A 16395-nucleotide genomic window follows, 5' to 3' on the forward strand; every position below is an offset into this window, starting at 1 on the left:
ACCTACTGGCTTCCACTGATGAGTAACATAAAAGCAAGCAGGCCATAATCAGAGGCCTGAGAAATCACAGGAGACGGGATCCCCAATTCATGGTTGCAGAAATGACCCTGAGAGACACCTTCAGCTTTTTGTTGGCTAAAGTACACTCAGTCAGCCCTAGAGTATAATTAAGGAGACTGCCCGTGCTTGTTGCTGAAGGGTGTACAGCGAAGATGCACGTTGCAGACATGCTATATCCTTTCAAGCTGGTGAGGCATGCTTGGGATGTGGCAATTTTATTCCATAGCTGAGAAAGGGCCAAAGAGTCCAGAACTCTGAACAGCAAAAATTAACCAATGCGCTCACCAGTCAAGAGTTGTGGCCACCTTTAAGCAAAGAATACTACGGAGCCAGCAGGCTGGGTGCAGGTGCAGGGCAGGTGAGGGTGCCAATCTCATGGGGTGAGGGGACCCTCAGTGTGATGCCTTAAGGGGATGGTTAGAGATTATGTTAAGGCACACTCGAGGCATGCACTGGGTTGGTAGATGCTAGATCCCAGTTCTGAATGTGAGCATCAAGGATCAGTCCACTACAGAGTAGGTTAATCAAAGCGTAGCATACTCATTCTCATTAAGCAAGGCAGATGAGGCGGGTACAAGGCAATTTCAGGGGTGAGGTCAGCAAGAGGCATTCAGGTTACATAAACTAGAGCAGCAGCCAATAGCAAAATGCAAACCTGTCTCCATAAAGTCACCCTTCAGGTCACCTTTAAAGAACTCTGAAATGGCTTTCAGGGGGCTGCACCATGACTGGGAATCCATCTCATTAGCTAAAATTAAAAGGCTGTTACTTGAGAGTACTCCTTAATAACAGAGGTGGATACCTAAGTAAAGTCCCCCCTCAACACACACACACACGTCTTGAAGCTCAGTAACTTTGTAGATTCAGCTTTGAGCCCCACGACCTCACTTCCCCCAAACCACTTCTGCCCTGGGCTTCAAAGGGCATAACCTCCTGCTGAACCTCATTAAGGAGAAAGTTCCTCTTCAAAGAAGGAAACCCTCATTTACCACTCTGTGAAGCCAAGAACACAATGTTGGGGGGACATCCAGATAATTTAAGAAATTAGGCAGAGAATGATACCTTTTAAATGCTATAAGAGGAAATGTGATCACCTACCGAAAATGGTAAATTTCAGTACACTTTAGGGCTTTGTCCCAAAATGCCTTGCTAGCCTCACCAAACCCCAACAGGGCAGGCCAAATTGTCAATAAAGTTCCCCAAGAGACCCTCTTTTTCCAGGGAGTTGGGACAATGACAAAGCCATATGCCACATAGTCCAAGTATCTGTCATTTCAAGAAGTTTGGGGGTTGTTCCATGTGAGCACCAAGGCATCTTAAGAGAGTTATCACTTCTGAACCCACCACCCACCCCAATCCAGACCAACCGGTCACCCCACAAATGCTGAAACGTAACAAAGCAGTTGCAACCATACTATACATGATAGCCCAACTGCTACTTGCTTCATCACACTACTTAGACATTTAGAGCCATATTACTAAATGGGGGGAAAGACAGACTAATAGAGAAATAACAGCCCTGATACTTTTTAAGCAGGAACTTTCACTGTTTTTCTAGAATACGGAGCAATAAAGCAATTTAAGAAACTTAATTTTAAGTTCACAACCAAACTCAAAAGCAAAGTGTCTGCTCACAGTCCCGGCTGACCCACCCCCACCGGGGCAGGTGAGCGTCAGCAGGAAGGCAGGAGGCATACTCACCTCGTGGGCCCATGACCCTCACTTCCAGTGGGGCCAGGCCAGCCTTGCTGCTGTCCACCGTGAAGGACTGCAAGATGCGGGCTCGGACGCCTGAGCCCAGCCCAGGGCCGGCAATCTTGACCTTGCTGGGGTCCACGACATCCTTCACAGGAACCCTGAAGGGGCTGCCTGGAAAAGAGGTCACAGATCCTGAGCACAGCTCACCTCTCGACTGGAGGCCCACCCTGTGTGCACCCAGAATGGCACTCTTGCTCCACCCAGGCCCTCAATTATATGGACCTCGGTCAGCTCCTCCTGCCTTGCTGTGTGTGCACTCATGTGCATTCACTATGTGCAGACATCATGCCAGGTGCTGGGCCCAGAGTGGTTAATGGCCCTCCAGGAACCCACCATGCAGAAGGGCGAGGCAGGCAAGTCACTATAACATTGTCTCTGACATACACTGGGGGCATGTACAAGGTGTTCGTGGGGCACCTAGAAGGCAATGAATCTTGTCGTCAAGAGACCAGAGAAAGCTCTCCAGTAACATCAAAGCTGAGACATGAGAGAGAGCAGCTATCACCTAGGGAAGCAGATGGAGAGAGATTTAAGCAGAGGGATCAGCATATGCAAAGGCCTGGAGGTGAGGGAGAAGACAGGCTGTTGAAGGAACTGAAGGAGGACGCTGAGTGGTGGAAGGAGTGGAGAGGACTGCAGAGGTGGGCAGGACTTGCAGCCCACATCCAACATCGTCTCCCACAAACAGCTCCTGAGGGACCCCTAGAATCCGCTCCCTGCAACGCAGCTGGCACCTTCCCACCACAAATGGCTTTCTTGGTTCCCTGGCCCCTGGATGAAGCCTTGCCTTCTCCCTGACTGTAAGCTGTGGTCCTCCTGCATGGCTGGTGACACTGGGGGCCTCCGACTCTTTCTGGGTATTGATTTTAAAGACTGATGAAACATAGAAAATCCAGGGAGACCAGAATTTCCAAGAGAAGGACTAAACAGAGAAACAAGGGCCAGGGATCCTCATGAGATTCCCCCTCCAAGGGAGATGAATCAGACCTCCCCAGAGGTGAGCCAGAAACAGGAGCCCCAGCATCCCAGGCACCATGCCTCAGGCTGCCAAGTCCATCACCAAGGGGTGACATGCACCTCTTGTGTGTGCAGGAGTCTTTGTGCTCCCCAAGAAGGCTGGCAAAGTTAATGACGTCGAACTGCCACGCCAACTCAGGTCTCTCTGCTTTGCATCCCAGAAAATTTATACTTTGTAGAATCAGTGGTAGTAAATAACAAAGACCCACAAAGAACGCAGGCCCTGGCTTTTTAACAACAGCTGGGTTTCACTGGCACCAAATTTTTCAGCTAAATGAAATAAATGGCTAACCCTGGCAAAGACAAACACCGCCTTCCATGTTTGGGTTTAGAGAAAGAAAAGGGAGCTTTATTTTACAGAGAGACAGTTGAGGATTTCAATGTCAACAGGTGATGCAAATGGACTACCTCTGAGGCCAATCTCCAAGTCAGAGCCTCTACTGGAAGTTGTCTGAACTTAGCATGAGAGCAGCCAAGAACCAATAAGATAAATTTAGGTCCAAGATGGCAGATACCAAGCATTACCTGCCAATCTCCTGTTCTGTGCCCCAGGCAGATATCATCCATCAATCCCGGCAGCCCTTATTCCTGATGCACTTATCCCAGTCAATCCAGTGGTCTAAGCAGCCACCACCAATGGACCACAGCTGGCCCACCAGAGGAAACCAGTATGCCATTGCGGGTAAGACAGGATACCTTGTTAAAAATAACCCCACTATGGGTTTGATCCAGGCCAGGAAACACTGGGCTAATATTGGACCAACCAGAATTCCCACGAAAGCAAATTAGAAGCTAGCAAGTTGCCGAATGCTTCATAGCAGCACCTCACAAGTTACCTTAACTGTGAACCTGACACTGAGACGACCAATCAACAGTTTACTAAATGACTGCCTAGGAAAGGTCTGGGGTCTGGGAGAAGCTGGCACTTGGCTCTGGGAGGCAAGAGAGAGTCTGAAACTTAAAGGGGTATCACCTACATCTCCTTCTGTTGTTATGTTCAAAGATGGCCATTTGCTTCAAGCTCATTTGTCAAACATAGGGGCCCAAACTCTCAGCCCCTTCTGCAAGAAGAATTCTGAAGCTGATGGCCTCTGCCAGACTTTCCCAATAAAGTAAAAACTACTGGTGCCTCCATAACCAGGACATGCTCATGTCCATTGCCGCGTGCCTGGTTGGAGTCACCACGTCAGGTCTCCTGACAACAGCCTTCCACCCATTCTCTGTGCTCTACTCTCCCATCCCACAAACTGCAGAGTTGCAAAACTCCAAATGATACCCACAGCTCTGTATTCTGTCCCCGAGCCCTGTTCTCTCTTTTTGCAGCAGTTACCGTGAGATTTAGTCGCATAAACGCTATAGAGGAAGTTCCTGAGGGCAGGAGCTTCGACTAACTTGTCTGTGGCTGAATTCCCCTTGACTAGTGATTATAGGAATTTAAAAATCTATATTGAATGAGCTGCAAGGACAAGTTTAAGGAGAAACTTAATCACTTTAAGTTTCTTAAAGAAACTTTAAGCCTTCATAAAATTAAGGCTTAAATCGACATCTGAGTAGAATTAGAGTTGAATAGCAATGCTTTCTAATCAACGTGAGAGAAAGAAAGAGTATGAGTGTGTGTGCCCTTTTGCACATTAATAAGGGGAAAAAGCACACAGAATCAGGAAAGCATTTGGCCAGTGGACACTCCAACTTCCTGGGAGTGAGTCCAGAAACCCGGAAAGTAGGCCCCTCAGCCTGCCCCTTCCCCTCTCAGTCTCACCGTGGCTTATGGCCTTCAGGGCAAGAACACTGCCCACCCGAGGCTCCTCCTGCTCTGGGGTATTTGGGTGGGGCTCTGCCCTCTTTCTCACCACACCTGAGACAAGGCATAAGCTGACTCAGGAGCAGCCCTAGAGTTCTTGGACCTGTGTCCACACCATACCACACACCCATCTACTGTTCTAGATGTGTGTTGGGTGGCAACAGTTTCATTAAATAACAAGAACCAGAACCTAGGGAGATTTTCCCCCTTGGAGCATGAAAGTTGGAGGGCCCTTCGCTACTTAAGTCACATATTTCTTTATTGTTTGAATTGTTTAGAGCAGTAGTTCTCAACTAGGGGTGATTTTTATCCCTAGTGGACACTCGGCAATATCTGAAGACATTTTTGGTTGTCACAAAATGGGGGAAGGGGAGCCAATAAATATCCTACAATGCACATGACAGCCCCCCAAAACAATGAATTATCCCACCCCAAATGTCAATAGCACTGAGGACGACAAACCCTGTTTCACAGTAAATGTATATACTACATCATTAAATAGAAAAGAAATTAATAAGTAAGAACTTGAGTTTGTGCATCTTTATCAGCTACCAGGACTCTCGATGGAAAAGAGAAAACAAGACACATATACAAGGTGAATAAGAACCAATCACAAAATAAAGTGGAGAGTTTCAACTTTGTAAAGAATCAGCTTTCCCTTAAACTAGGAACAAGGTCCTCCAACACGTGAACAACATTTCCAGTCAAAACTCCAAGCCAAGACTTTTTGCCATGGTACTGTTCCTACTGGCAGTTGAGATATTCTTGGAGATGCAGCCCTAAGGAAAATTCTCCCTTTGCACCTACTGCAAATAGCAGACTGTTATTCCTACTCAAAGAGAGATAAGCAAAATTAAACCTGCTTTCATGCCAAACTAATTATTCCTTGGGTTCCTTTCCAAGGGATAGCTTACCAGGGATGTGGGCTCCTCCATAAGTGATATTAACATCATAATCCCCTGGAGCAAAGGGAATGTACTCAGCACTGCAGCTGCCATCTTTGTTGTCTCTGCAGTTTATCTTCGACTCTGATGGTCCCTCCACAGTTATGCCAAGCCCACCAATTCCTGCCCCTCTGGAAATTGTGGAAAAGAAAGTGAAATCACACTAGTGGTTCATGCTAGTCCGCTTATTGCCAAAATTATTTAAAATCTCTCTATAAAACTCTCTCGTTTGACCAACCCAACCCAACTACTGTGACATTTCTCGCACCGGGAATTTCTCAACAGTATAATAGAAATAACAGCTTTGACCCTTCCTTTCCAATGCTTATTCTTCATTTGTTTTTCTTATCTAATTGCATTGGCTAGGACTGCAAGTACAATTCAGGTATAAGACTTGTGAGCAATTTTAATAGGAATACTTCTAATATTTCACTTAAACATGAGTTTGGCTATAGATTTCCACGTCATTAAGTTAAGGAGCTTCTATCTCGCCTTGGTTTGCTCAGCAGTTTTATGACTACTATCAAGCACTTTCTGGTACTTTTTTAAAGTATACTTTCTTTCTCTGTAACATAAGTTTCTACAGAAGAAAATGTCCCACATATGATGAAAAAAAAAAATGCCTCTCAAAAGTTGGAAGGCCATGACACTTATGTAGGATACACCCATAAAACTTCTTTAAAGCAGTTAAACTATCTAGGGCTACTCCTTTTAGAGAGTCAACACACAGATCTCAGGGCCTTGCTTACCTGGTAACCACAGTGAAGACATTGGGTTTGTTGGTAAAGGCCTCTTTCAATCCAGGTCCTTGGGCTTGAACTCGAGATGGCTGGCAGCCTTCAGTTACAGCCACTTTGAAGGGACTATTTGGGATGGGCACATCATCGTATGCCACCTCCACTACATGGAGGCCTATTCAAAACAACAAGCAGAAACATTATTTGCACAGGAGCCACCTATTTGTGAGCAATGACACTCTGCTCCAGGGTTTTATCTAGCATTCACGTCTACCTGCTATACCATGTTATTTGAAAAGAGCAGGTTAAAGAAACATTAACGTTGGTATGATCTGATTGTTTTCAAAATACAAGCTTTCTATTTATGCTTTCTGCTCACTTGTCAGTCATATAACTCCCATCCACCCACCCACACAAGACCTCTCCCCCAAGCAAATATTACTAAGCCTATATTTAAGTCAGTCATCTTAAACACAGCATCCCAACTTGGGAAAATTCCATCCAGTCATTACCCAAAAGACAAAGGGAAACCTATGAAATAGAACAGATATGCATCTACAAAGAGATCGAAAATACTGATACCAGAATATTTATAGGGATAATATATCCAGATAATGAGGATATATGGTAATTTTATTTTTCTTCTTTATGCTTTTATGATTTATCACAATTTTTTATAATTTATAATATTCAGGAAAGAAATCATGTAAAAAAAAAATTGTACAAATGGGAAACATGCCATGATATCACCCCACAACCTGCTCAGATGAGGCTGAGGCTAAACCTGACCCAACTGTCACACAACAGGGCCAGCAGACCAGGCACTGAGTGGGCAGGCTGGGGACAGAGGTTTCCACATTTCCCTGTCACTTTGCACGTGCCTAGGCTGAGAGGAGCAGAGCATACGGGGCAGGAATTGGCACCGATCACTGGGATGAAATTGCCTAGCACAGCTCTGAATGAGGGTCTTGTCCAAGCAGAAGTCAACTCACCTTTCTCAAAGGGCGTGTACTCCACCTGGTAGGTTCCATCGGCATTGTCTGTGATGAAGCACGGGGTGGAGGCCCCTGAGGGGTTGGCAATGTGGGCCTTGATGTGGTCACCCCCGACCTGCGTCAGGGGCCGTGAGTCGATCATGAAGTCAGTGGTGGCTTCACGAAACACGTCTGCAGAGCAATCACACATATAAGAATGTCACCAACAACTCAGACCTAGGAGCAAACCAAGAACCAAGGTTCTTGGCACCTTAGAGCACAGTAAGTCTAATTTCAGTGACAGCAGACAACTGGTTTCTCTCACTTTCAAAATCAAGAATATTAATAATCACTTCCCATCCCACAAAAATAAGCTGCTTCCAGGATATCCTCTGGAAGCTCCCCATGACAACACAACCACTTACACACTTTTTGGGACAAGGGTGGGGATCTACGCAAGTTAAAGGGAAAAGACAGACAGCAAGTGTGGGATTAGCCAGCACCACATTTTAAACCTTTTCAATTAAGTGCCAAAAATGAAATATGTTGAGTTTCCATATAAAAATCAAGATTTCTGGCCTTGCCGAAAAAACAGGAAAATCTGCTGACAGTGGATAAAGTGAGGGTCGGGCAGCAGAAACACTACATGCTCACCCATCACCCTGGTCCTCTCCCTACCACTCCCCGATGCAGAGGCCACAGGTGAATGTTTTCTTACACCTTGTCTGGCTCCCACAGGCATTTGAGTTTGCAGCTCTGACTCTGAGTTTCTGAGGACCCCCTAAGTCCCATGTTACTTTTGCAGCCTCCCTCTTTTTTATTAAACCCACCTTTTCCTTCTATTCCTGGCCCAAAGACTTTGACCCTGCTGGTGTCCACAGCAGGCTCCACCTTGACCCTGGTGGGGAAGTGTGGCACGAGCTCACCGCCATACTTCATGGTCAGCGTATACATGCCGGCGGTCAGGGGCACGTAGGTCACCGCATAGGTGCCGTCTTTGTTGTTCTCAATACAGACTTCGGCTTTCGCTCCCGAGTCGGAGACGGCTTCCAGGTCCAGGGCCCCGGGACCAGCTTCGGAACAGTCAACACTAAGCAGCCCGGCTTCGCCCACTTTCCCGTGCTGGAGACCTGGTCCCGACGCCACAACCTTAGAGGGGTCGAATGGCATTTCAATGTCAGCTTTGAAGGGAGAACCAGGTATGTGGACTTCTTCGAAGAGAATGTTCACGAAGTACTCCCCGGGTTTTGTGGGAAGGTACGAGACAGAGCAGGTCCCATCGCCATTGTCAGAGCACTCAATTTTGGCCTCGCATGGACCTTCCACAGTTAGGCCCAAACCTCCAGTCCCAGCTCCTTTGGTGTCGATGGTGAACTCGGCAGGCTTGCCCACGAGACCACCTTCAAGGCCAGGACCATGGGCCTTCACCTATTTGAACAAAGAATAAAAGTCAAATTCTGCCTGACGCTGCTATCGCTGCTCAGTTAGCACTGCTCTCAACACCCAAGCCTGCACTCAGCACTGAAGTGCATCTCAATGACGTGGTCCTTCTCCCTGGGCCTAACTTGTGTCACACACATCACTGAGTTAGAGCCACAACGCAGTCGATGCTGCTAATGGTTAAGAAATGGAGATGGCTATGAACTCAACACTGAAAGCCAGAGCAGAGAGGCATGGCCCTCTGAAGCACAGGGCATGACTTTCCTCTCCCCTGCCTCGCCCGGCTCTTCTGAACCACAGGACTCGAGTTGGAGACCTAATGTTCAGTAACAAACACATGGGTTTCCTGGGTTGAGCACTCGTAGATGGCTTTATGGACCTCACTCTTGCTCTGGCTCCCTCAACAAATTCCACACAATAAAAAATTAAACTGCAATGGTAGATACATATCACGATACATTTGTCCAAACCCATACCCACAGAACATACAACACCAAGTGTGAACCCTAACACACACTATGGACTTTGAGTGATAATGATGTCAATGTAGGTTCATCAGTTGTAACAAATGGACCGTTCTGGGGCTGAAGGATGGTGAGAACGTGGAGGCTATGCATGTGTGGGGAAGGGGGTATGAGGGAAATCTCTGTGCCTTCCTCTCAATTTTACTATGAACCTAAAACTGCTCTAAAAAATAAAATCTAATAAAAAAAATTAAAAACAAACACAAAAGGACTAAACTGTTTTTAAAAGAGGGAGAGGATAAGGCTTTCATTTCTGATTCAACAAATAAGACAACTTCTCAGGATTCATGCAATTCAGACCACTGGAAATACTCTAAAACCCTTGATTGCGGGTTATAGGAAAAGACGATAATGAGAATAACGTATTTTCCTATTGCATTATTATAGCTTCTGCAGGGTGGGCTCACAGTGTGCCGGACGCCAGGCTGAGGCCTCCAGTGACTCTCTCACCTCCCCCTGACAGGCTCACTTTGAAGCAAGCACTGTTATTACACTAACAAATGAAGGAAGAGAACTCAGGGACGGGGTAGCCCTCACCAAAGCCTCCCAGCCAGAGAGCAAGAGGAGGAGCAGGTTGGGACCTAGCTGCTGACGGGACCCTTCACGCCAGACTGTAGGAGAGAGAACTATGGGCCATCGAGAACTGACTTTCAGAACAAAGCAATTTTCTAAAGGTCTTTCTCAGGTAGAATCAGAGAAGGACTACGGTGTTACATTTGACAACAGGGGACAAGTTCTGGAATAAAAACAAAAGCTGACCTTGGAGGGATCAGGTGGCAGCGAGGCCTCCACTGCGTAGGGGCTCCCGGGCACAGGGTGTCCATCGTAGGTCACGTCTATAGCATAGAGCCCTTCCTCCCGAGGGACGAACTTGGCAGTGCTGCTCTCCCGGCCCGCCACGGGCGCCACCAGACACGGCATGACCTTCCTCGATGGGCTCAGGATCGTAACGTCCAGCTTCCCCTGGCCCCCTGCCCCCTTTGTGTCAATGGCGAATTCTTGATCCTTCCCAACCTCGACTCCTGGAAAAGGCAAATGAGCCAAAGTGATGAGCTGACCCTTTTCAACAGCAAGAACAACTAAGAGCAGAAAAATGTGAGTTCCTTGGACATAAGGAGTTATCTCAGCCTCTACAACAAGCAACAGCTGATAACGGAGGATAAGAAGCAAGACTGAGTACGAATAATCAGCATTTTGGCCTCAGTAACAACTGGTACAGGAACAACTATTAATTAATGATGATAATGATAGCCACCATTTACTGAATGCATTTTCTCTGCCGGGCATGAGGACAGCAGATCGTCTCCTTTAACTGCCACCACAACTCTATGGGTTATTTATTAGTAATCTGGCTTTAACAGATGGGGAAACTGAGGCTCAGAGAGGTTAAGTAACTTGTCTAGGGTTACATATCCAGCAGATCTCAAAGCTGGGACTCAAACCTAAATTTCCTTGACCCCACAATCTGCTTTGCTGACCAGTAAGTTATCATCTGACACTATCCTCTCTCCTTTGCTTACTTTTGGTGTTAACTTTATATCAAAACATTCTCATAAGCCAATGTTTTATTTACCAATTCTTGGCAGTAAATTTAATCCTACAGCCGAGAAGGCCAAAGTCACAGGGCTGGCCAAGGCAGGGGCACTGAAGCAAGTCCTGAGAACTGACCCTTTGTACCATGCTGATATTTGAAAGGTCTTTGCAAAGCCGGCTGCAGAAAACCCATGTGTTTTATTTGACAAAAACAGGGAAAGGACTTTGAACCAAAACAAAAGCACTGGGAGCACAGGGGCCCCACCACAACCCAGGGAAACCCTGACTCGGGCAACACGAGGCTTGCCAAGATGAACGCTGCCGAACCACAAGCACGGAGGCTTTTCCTAATTGGCATTGTGCTTTTCCCAGTCTGGAGTTGAAACCCTTGGTGTCTTGGAGGGGACAGGTGGAGGGGTGGACTGTGACTGTTCATATGCTCAGAGCTGCTGCCCCCCAGGCACAAAAGCCGGCATGGAGCTCTCTTGCTTCATTCAGCGCCCCCGGACCGGGGAGCTGGCCTTATTCACAACTCGTACATTTGGGTCATAGGTCAGTGAAGACGCTCACAACGGTCCCACTAAGACCTGGAGAAAATCACATGGGTGCAACAAGAGGCCTGCCCTGGGGGTACACTGAGCCCCACATGACCCTGAAACCAGGTGAACATGTGTCACTGAGGTGCGGCCAGGCCGTGGCCACTCAGCAGCTAATGCCAACGAGGGGATGTAGGTGTGAATGTTCTCCAAGATGCACTGCTGAAGGAAAGAGGGAGGCTGAAGACATACGGGCCTAGCAGGATAACTTTAATGCAAAATAAACATTGCCAAATGTGGTCTGCTGGCACATGTGTATGTACAGAAAGACGGTGTGCAAGGATAGAAACTGAATCAATAACTTTGGCTAACCCTAGGGACAGGGAGAGGGGATGGTTAGAATGGAATTTACTCTTAACTATGATGTTTTTAGATGAAAAATGGATTTATGCATTACTTGTGTAAAAAAATAATTTTATGATCATGTATTGAACTTCTCAAGCTGAGTGACAAGTATATCAGTGTTCATATTACGTTATTGTCTTCACTTTTGTATGTTTGAAATTCCCCCTAATTAAAAAATTGAAAGATTGAACATAAATGAAATGAACTTGTACTAATAAGACACCTAACAAGCTAAAGGAATATTGGGATGGGGGTGGGGGGGGATGCATTGTAGTTGTCATTTCTGAGTGCCAGGGAGTTGACTGTTATGCTTGACTGTTGACCGGAATGTGGATTCAGCGGCCAAGGGTAGTTAGCACAGTAGAAACTCACCAGAAAGTGATGTGTCCCAACTTTTCTTTGTAACGAAAACATTTCACTGCGATGCCAGCAGTTACTGAGGGCTGACTACGTGCCAGCCCCTGAATAATTAGCTCCTTTGGTTTTCACAATATTCCCCCGAGTGTAAGTACTCTTGACCATCCCATCCCCACTGTACAAATGAGAAAACTGGGGCCTGGTGAGGGTAAATGGCAGGTAGGCCCACAGAGCTCCTCCACAGCATGGCCTTAATTCAAACCCAAGTCTGTCAACTGCAAAATCTCTTAAGGCAGAATTTGCTTTCTGTGAACTGTCTTTTGAAGGGAATCTAACTGGCAGCCCAGCTGGTGGTCTTCAATGACCCGTCTCCCCTCCCTTCACATACTTACTGTTTTCCAGTCCATTGATTTTTATCTTGCTCAGATCCAGTGGCGCAGCAACGCCCACGGTGAATGGGCTTTTAGGGATGGGATCACCACCATAGGTAACCAGAACCTGCATGCTGCCCTGGGATGAGAGAGGAAACCAAGTCACCTTTCAGCACGGACATACTGACATGGTGAGTAAACCTGCCTTCCAGATCTGTCATTCTTCTCAAAGACACAGGGTACTTGTCTTCGTGGATTTAGAAAGCATCTCAGGTATTTTTCTCTAAGCTTCCCACCCCATGGCAAGAATGACCAAGAAATCAGATAAAATGAGGGCAACTAATACCAACAGGGACAACATAAGGAGCATTTACTATGTGCCCCAAAGCACTATTACGTGTTATGTGCTTATTTTAAGCATTTTCCCAATTCAGTCTCAAAATAATCCCAAGGGGCAGTTCCCACTGTCACCTCCATTTTTCCAGGAAAGGAAACTATGGCTCAGAGAGGAAAAGTCACTTGCCCTAAGTCATAAGCCTGGTAAGTGTCAGAGCCCGGGCCTCACACCCATGGCACCCAAACCTGTGTCCTAGCTGCTCTGCCACATTACCTGCCCACCCAACGCACACCCAACCCCAGCCATGGGTAAAGCAGCTGGGCCCGGGGTCCTCTAACTGAAGAAAACTATTTTTTTCTATGTCCTGCAAATAGATTTCAGGTCGCCAGTCTGCAAAAGGGATTTGCAAGGGTTCACCTGGAGCTGTTCTAAGACCACCATGCAGTGTCTACACTCCCACATCTATGTCAAGGAAAGAAAAGTTGCTGGTGTGAAAGCAGATTGAGCCTGTAGGCTTGGCAGGCCCCCTAGGCCCCCTCACTAGCAACCCTGATGGCTGCGGAGCCACAGCATGGCCACATGTGCCACAGTTGTTCTCCTCCGGCCACTTGTGGCCCACTCGCTGCTGACTTCCTCTCTCCACGGTCGGCTGAGTCCTCTCCCTCCAAACCAAGGCTCCATGAAAGCCCACGGCTGTCTCAGTAGATTAAGATCTCCCTCACCTCAAACATCCAAGCATAAGAGAAGAGGACGTGGGAGGGAGACAAGCAAGGGGGACAGAGAGAAGCTTCCCCTGCAAGAATCGGCGGGCTGGCTGGGATTCAGCCCCTGCTGAAAGCTGTCCCTGGTCAAGTGTTAAAAGGGTGTAGCTTTTGGCCTGTGTATATTTTCTCACATTCCTTTTGTAATAAAGATAGGGGGAAAAAGCTGAGAAAAAAACTGGTTGCATCAATGAAGGAGGGCGAATTGATTTTCCAGGATTTATTAGCGCTGCACACAAAACCAACTGGCTCCCTGCCTCAAGGGTGTAACATTTCATGGTAAAATGTACATGGGTCGGATTCAACAGAGCAGGGACCAATTTGTTCCTCCAGCCACCACGGCATTCTCAACACGCCAGCTCTTCCTGAGCTTCAGTTTGACCCCAAGGCCCTGACTCCTTGGGGACTCAGGCCTCACAGCTAACCCAGGGTCCTGGAAAAACCTTCTCTACCACCCACTCTAGGTTTTCTGATTGCTTCTCTGGAGTGCCAAAGGAGAGAGGGAAAAATCCTCTTTTGGTTAAGCCCACTCATCCCATAAAAGAAAGTATGGTTCTCATCACCAGTCACAAAAAACAAAACAAAACCTCAGATAGGAAATTAACTCTACCTTAAATAACCTAACAAGGGGAGGAAGAAAGCTTCAAGATTTACACCTGCGACGGCCTGTAGCATTTTAAGGTTTCCTCTGAGGCCCCAGTCAAGGAATGGACTGTGCTTTTTCCCCAGAGGCTGTGAGCAGTGACCACTGGCACCTCTCACAAAGACTTCACTGACTGCAGGACAGGTGTATTCTCTCCCCGACGTGCTACTGGGAACCTAATCTCATTCTGCAAAACACACATACATAAGACCCTGACCCGAAAGCTCAGGTGAGGATAGGACCAAGGGAGCCAACCACAGCCCCCTCCTGCAGAGACCTCTGTGACAGTCGTGGCCACCAGCATTAATAACATTTTGAGGTAGGGACTGTTATCCTCCGAGGCTCAGTGAGCTCATGGGGTTTTGCAAAGGCGGAAGTATGTGGAGTTTTCAATTCCCAGTGGCTCTGACCCAGTATGTCATAGAGCTGCCGCCACTAGCTTCTCAAACCACTCTGTTTGGGCGAGCTCAGGGTGAGAAACTGAAGTCACTTGAGGCCACAGACGACCAAATGCACAGAAGGCAAAATCCTCAGAAAACCTGGCATTGTATAATTTCTCTTCTGTAATTTCAAGCCTTTGACCTTTCGGAGAGTCCTCAAGCTGCAACCTAACAAGTCACTCTCCACCAAGGCAGAAAGAGCTCTGACCACTGTCTTCCGACAAGAAGAGGACCAACCAGCAACACCCATCACTGGTCCCCAGGGCAGGCAGGCTTCTGCAAGTTATCACTCAGAGACCCTGCAGGGGACAGCAGCAGCCTGCAGGTGTCAGGGGGCTAAGAGCCGGCAATCAGGCAGGGCAGCCCAGTCTGCATTTGGAGGGCAAAGCGCTCCTCCTGAACCAGGACCCACCTAAGTCTTTCCACACACACCAAACAGCTGCATTTCTAGAAAGTTCCATCCTGTTATTCCCTAAAATCATCACGACAAGGTGTGCTTGTGGGTGGCAGCCCTCAAAGTGTAGTCCCTGCCTCTGTGTTGGGCACGGCTTTCTGAGCTGACCCAGGCCTCTTAACTGCACCCAAGAGCACAGCTCAAAAGGCATGCTTATTTGACCCAATCTTGAGCTATTCGCTGCTCTTCAGAAAAGAGAGCTCAAAGGAGAAGGAGGATGTGTCAGCCCCACTCTCCTCTCCTACCAGATTACAAAGTTCTCATATTGTCTCTGCTTATGAGTCGAGGCTCCACTTTATTTATTCACCTGTTGGGCCATAAATCCATATGTGCCCCTACAGCATCAGCCCCTGCGCTCGAGGCCGGGGATGGAAAGATGTAGATATGACATAATATCCTAGCCTTGGGGAACTCACAATCCCAGAGGAAGAGAGTTAATCTATTTTCTTGGACATGCAGAAAGATGCAGAATTGCAAGTATCCCAAATAACGAAGTAGGAAACTTCACTCTAAACAACAACCAAGAAGAACTGGAGAGGCACCCTGTGTGTCACTCACACATGAGGCTGTGACTGATACCAAGACTCTACCAGGCTCCTTGGACCTATGACAGGTAGCATTTGAACAAACTACCCCAAGCTCAGCCACTGAGCGTGCCGACAGCCCTTCAACCTGCTGCTTTCGGAAAACTGGATGAACTTGACCTTGGGGTGATTCTGAAAGAAGGAGCCTCCCACACTAGCTTCATTTCATATAAGTACCGTGCGCAAAACCAACTGCACCACTGGAGCTCCTCTAGCTTCATGTCAAATGTGACAAAACGGGACATGCGTTTCCCACCTCCACCTCTGCCTCGACTGGCAGTGGGCCATCTAGGGCAGTGAAGTCCTTTCTGGGGTGTGGTCAAAACCCGAGCCTATCCTGACACCAGCAATTTACTTTCTAGCGGCTCAGCCAAAACACAAAAAGGTATTTAGATAGAGGACAAAGCAAGAGTCTCAAAATGTTTTTAGAAGTCTACGGCCTTGTGATGTTGACCAGTGTGCGTGGCTGCGCTTTCTGGTACCTTCTCCTAAGGAATGCGAAGAATTGGCAACAGAGATGGCATCAAGCCAGTACTCCCAGTGGTAAGGTTCCCACCGTAGGAAAATACTTACCTACTTAGCATTCAGTGGTCTGATGAGAAAAGGTTTTCTATCTACAAAAGTATTACTTTTACCTTTACTAATAATGAACCCATCATTAGGGTGAAAAAAAAAAAAAAAAAACACAGGAAGAAGCACATATGGAGCTAGGAGGCCAC

The 16395-nt window shown here is 47.3% G+C and overlaps 1 protein-coding gene across 5 annotated transcripts in view; it reads right to left on the reverse strand.

Moving 5' to 3' along the window:
* The window catches only part of FLNB (filamin B), a 133527-nt gene that overhangs the window by 35401 nt on the left and 81731 nt on the right, over window positions 1-16395 (reverse strand). For all 5 annotated transcript variants that reach the window (XR_011526888.1, XR_011526887.1, XM_070574810.1 and 2 more), the window contains exons 19-25: window positions 12479-12596; window positions 10015-10277; window positions 8122-8719; window positions 7310-7483; window positions 6330-6492; window positions 5551-5711; window positions 1762-1929 (exon numbers count right to left, since the gene is read on the reverse strand). Coding sequence is in view for 3 of the 5 variants with exons in the window: in XM_070574810.1 (XP_070430911.1) it covers window positions 1762-1929; window positions 5551-5711; window positions 6330-6492; window positions 7310-7483; window positions 8122-8719; window positions 10015-10277; window positions 12479-12596 (1645 nt within the window). In the remaining 2 variants the exon portion in view is untranslated. The remainder of the gene's footprint in view (window positions 1-1761; window positions 1930-5550; window positions 5712-6329; window positions 6493-7309; window positions 7484-8121; window positions 8720-10014; window positions 10278-12478; window positions 12597-16395) is intronic.

Source organism: Equus przewalskii, chromosome 15, assembly GCF_037783145.1.
Source record: "Equus przewalskii isolate Varuska chromosome 15, EquPr2, whole genome shotgun sequence".
NCBI lineage: Eukaryota > Metazoa > Chordata > Mammalia > Perissodactyla > Equidae > Equus > Equus przewalskii.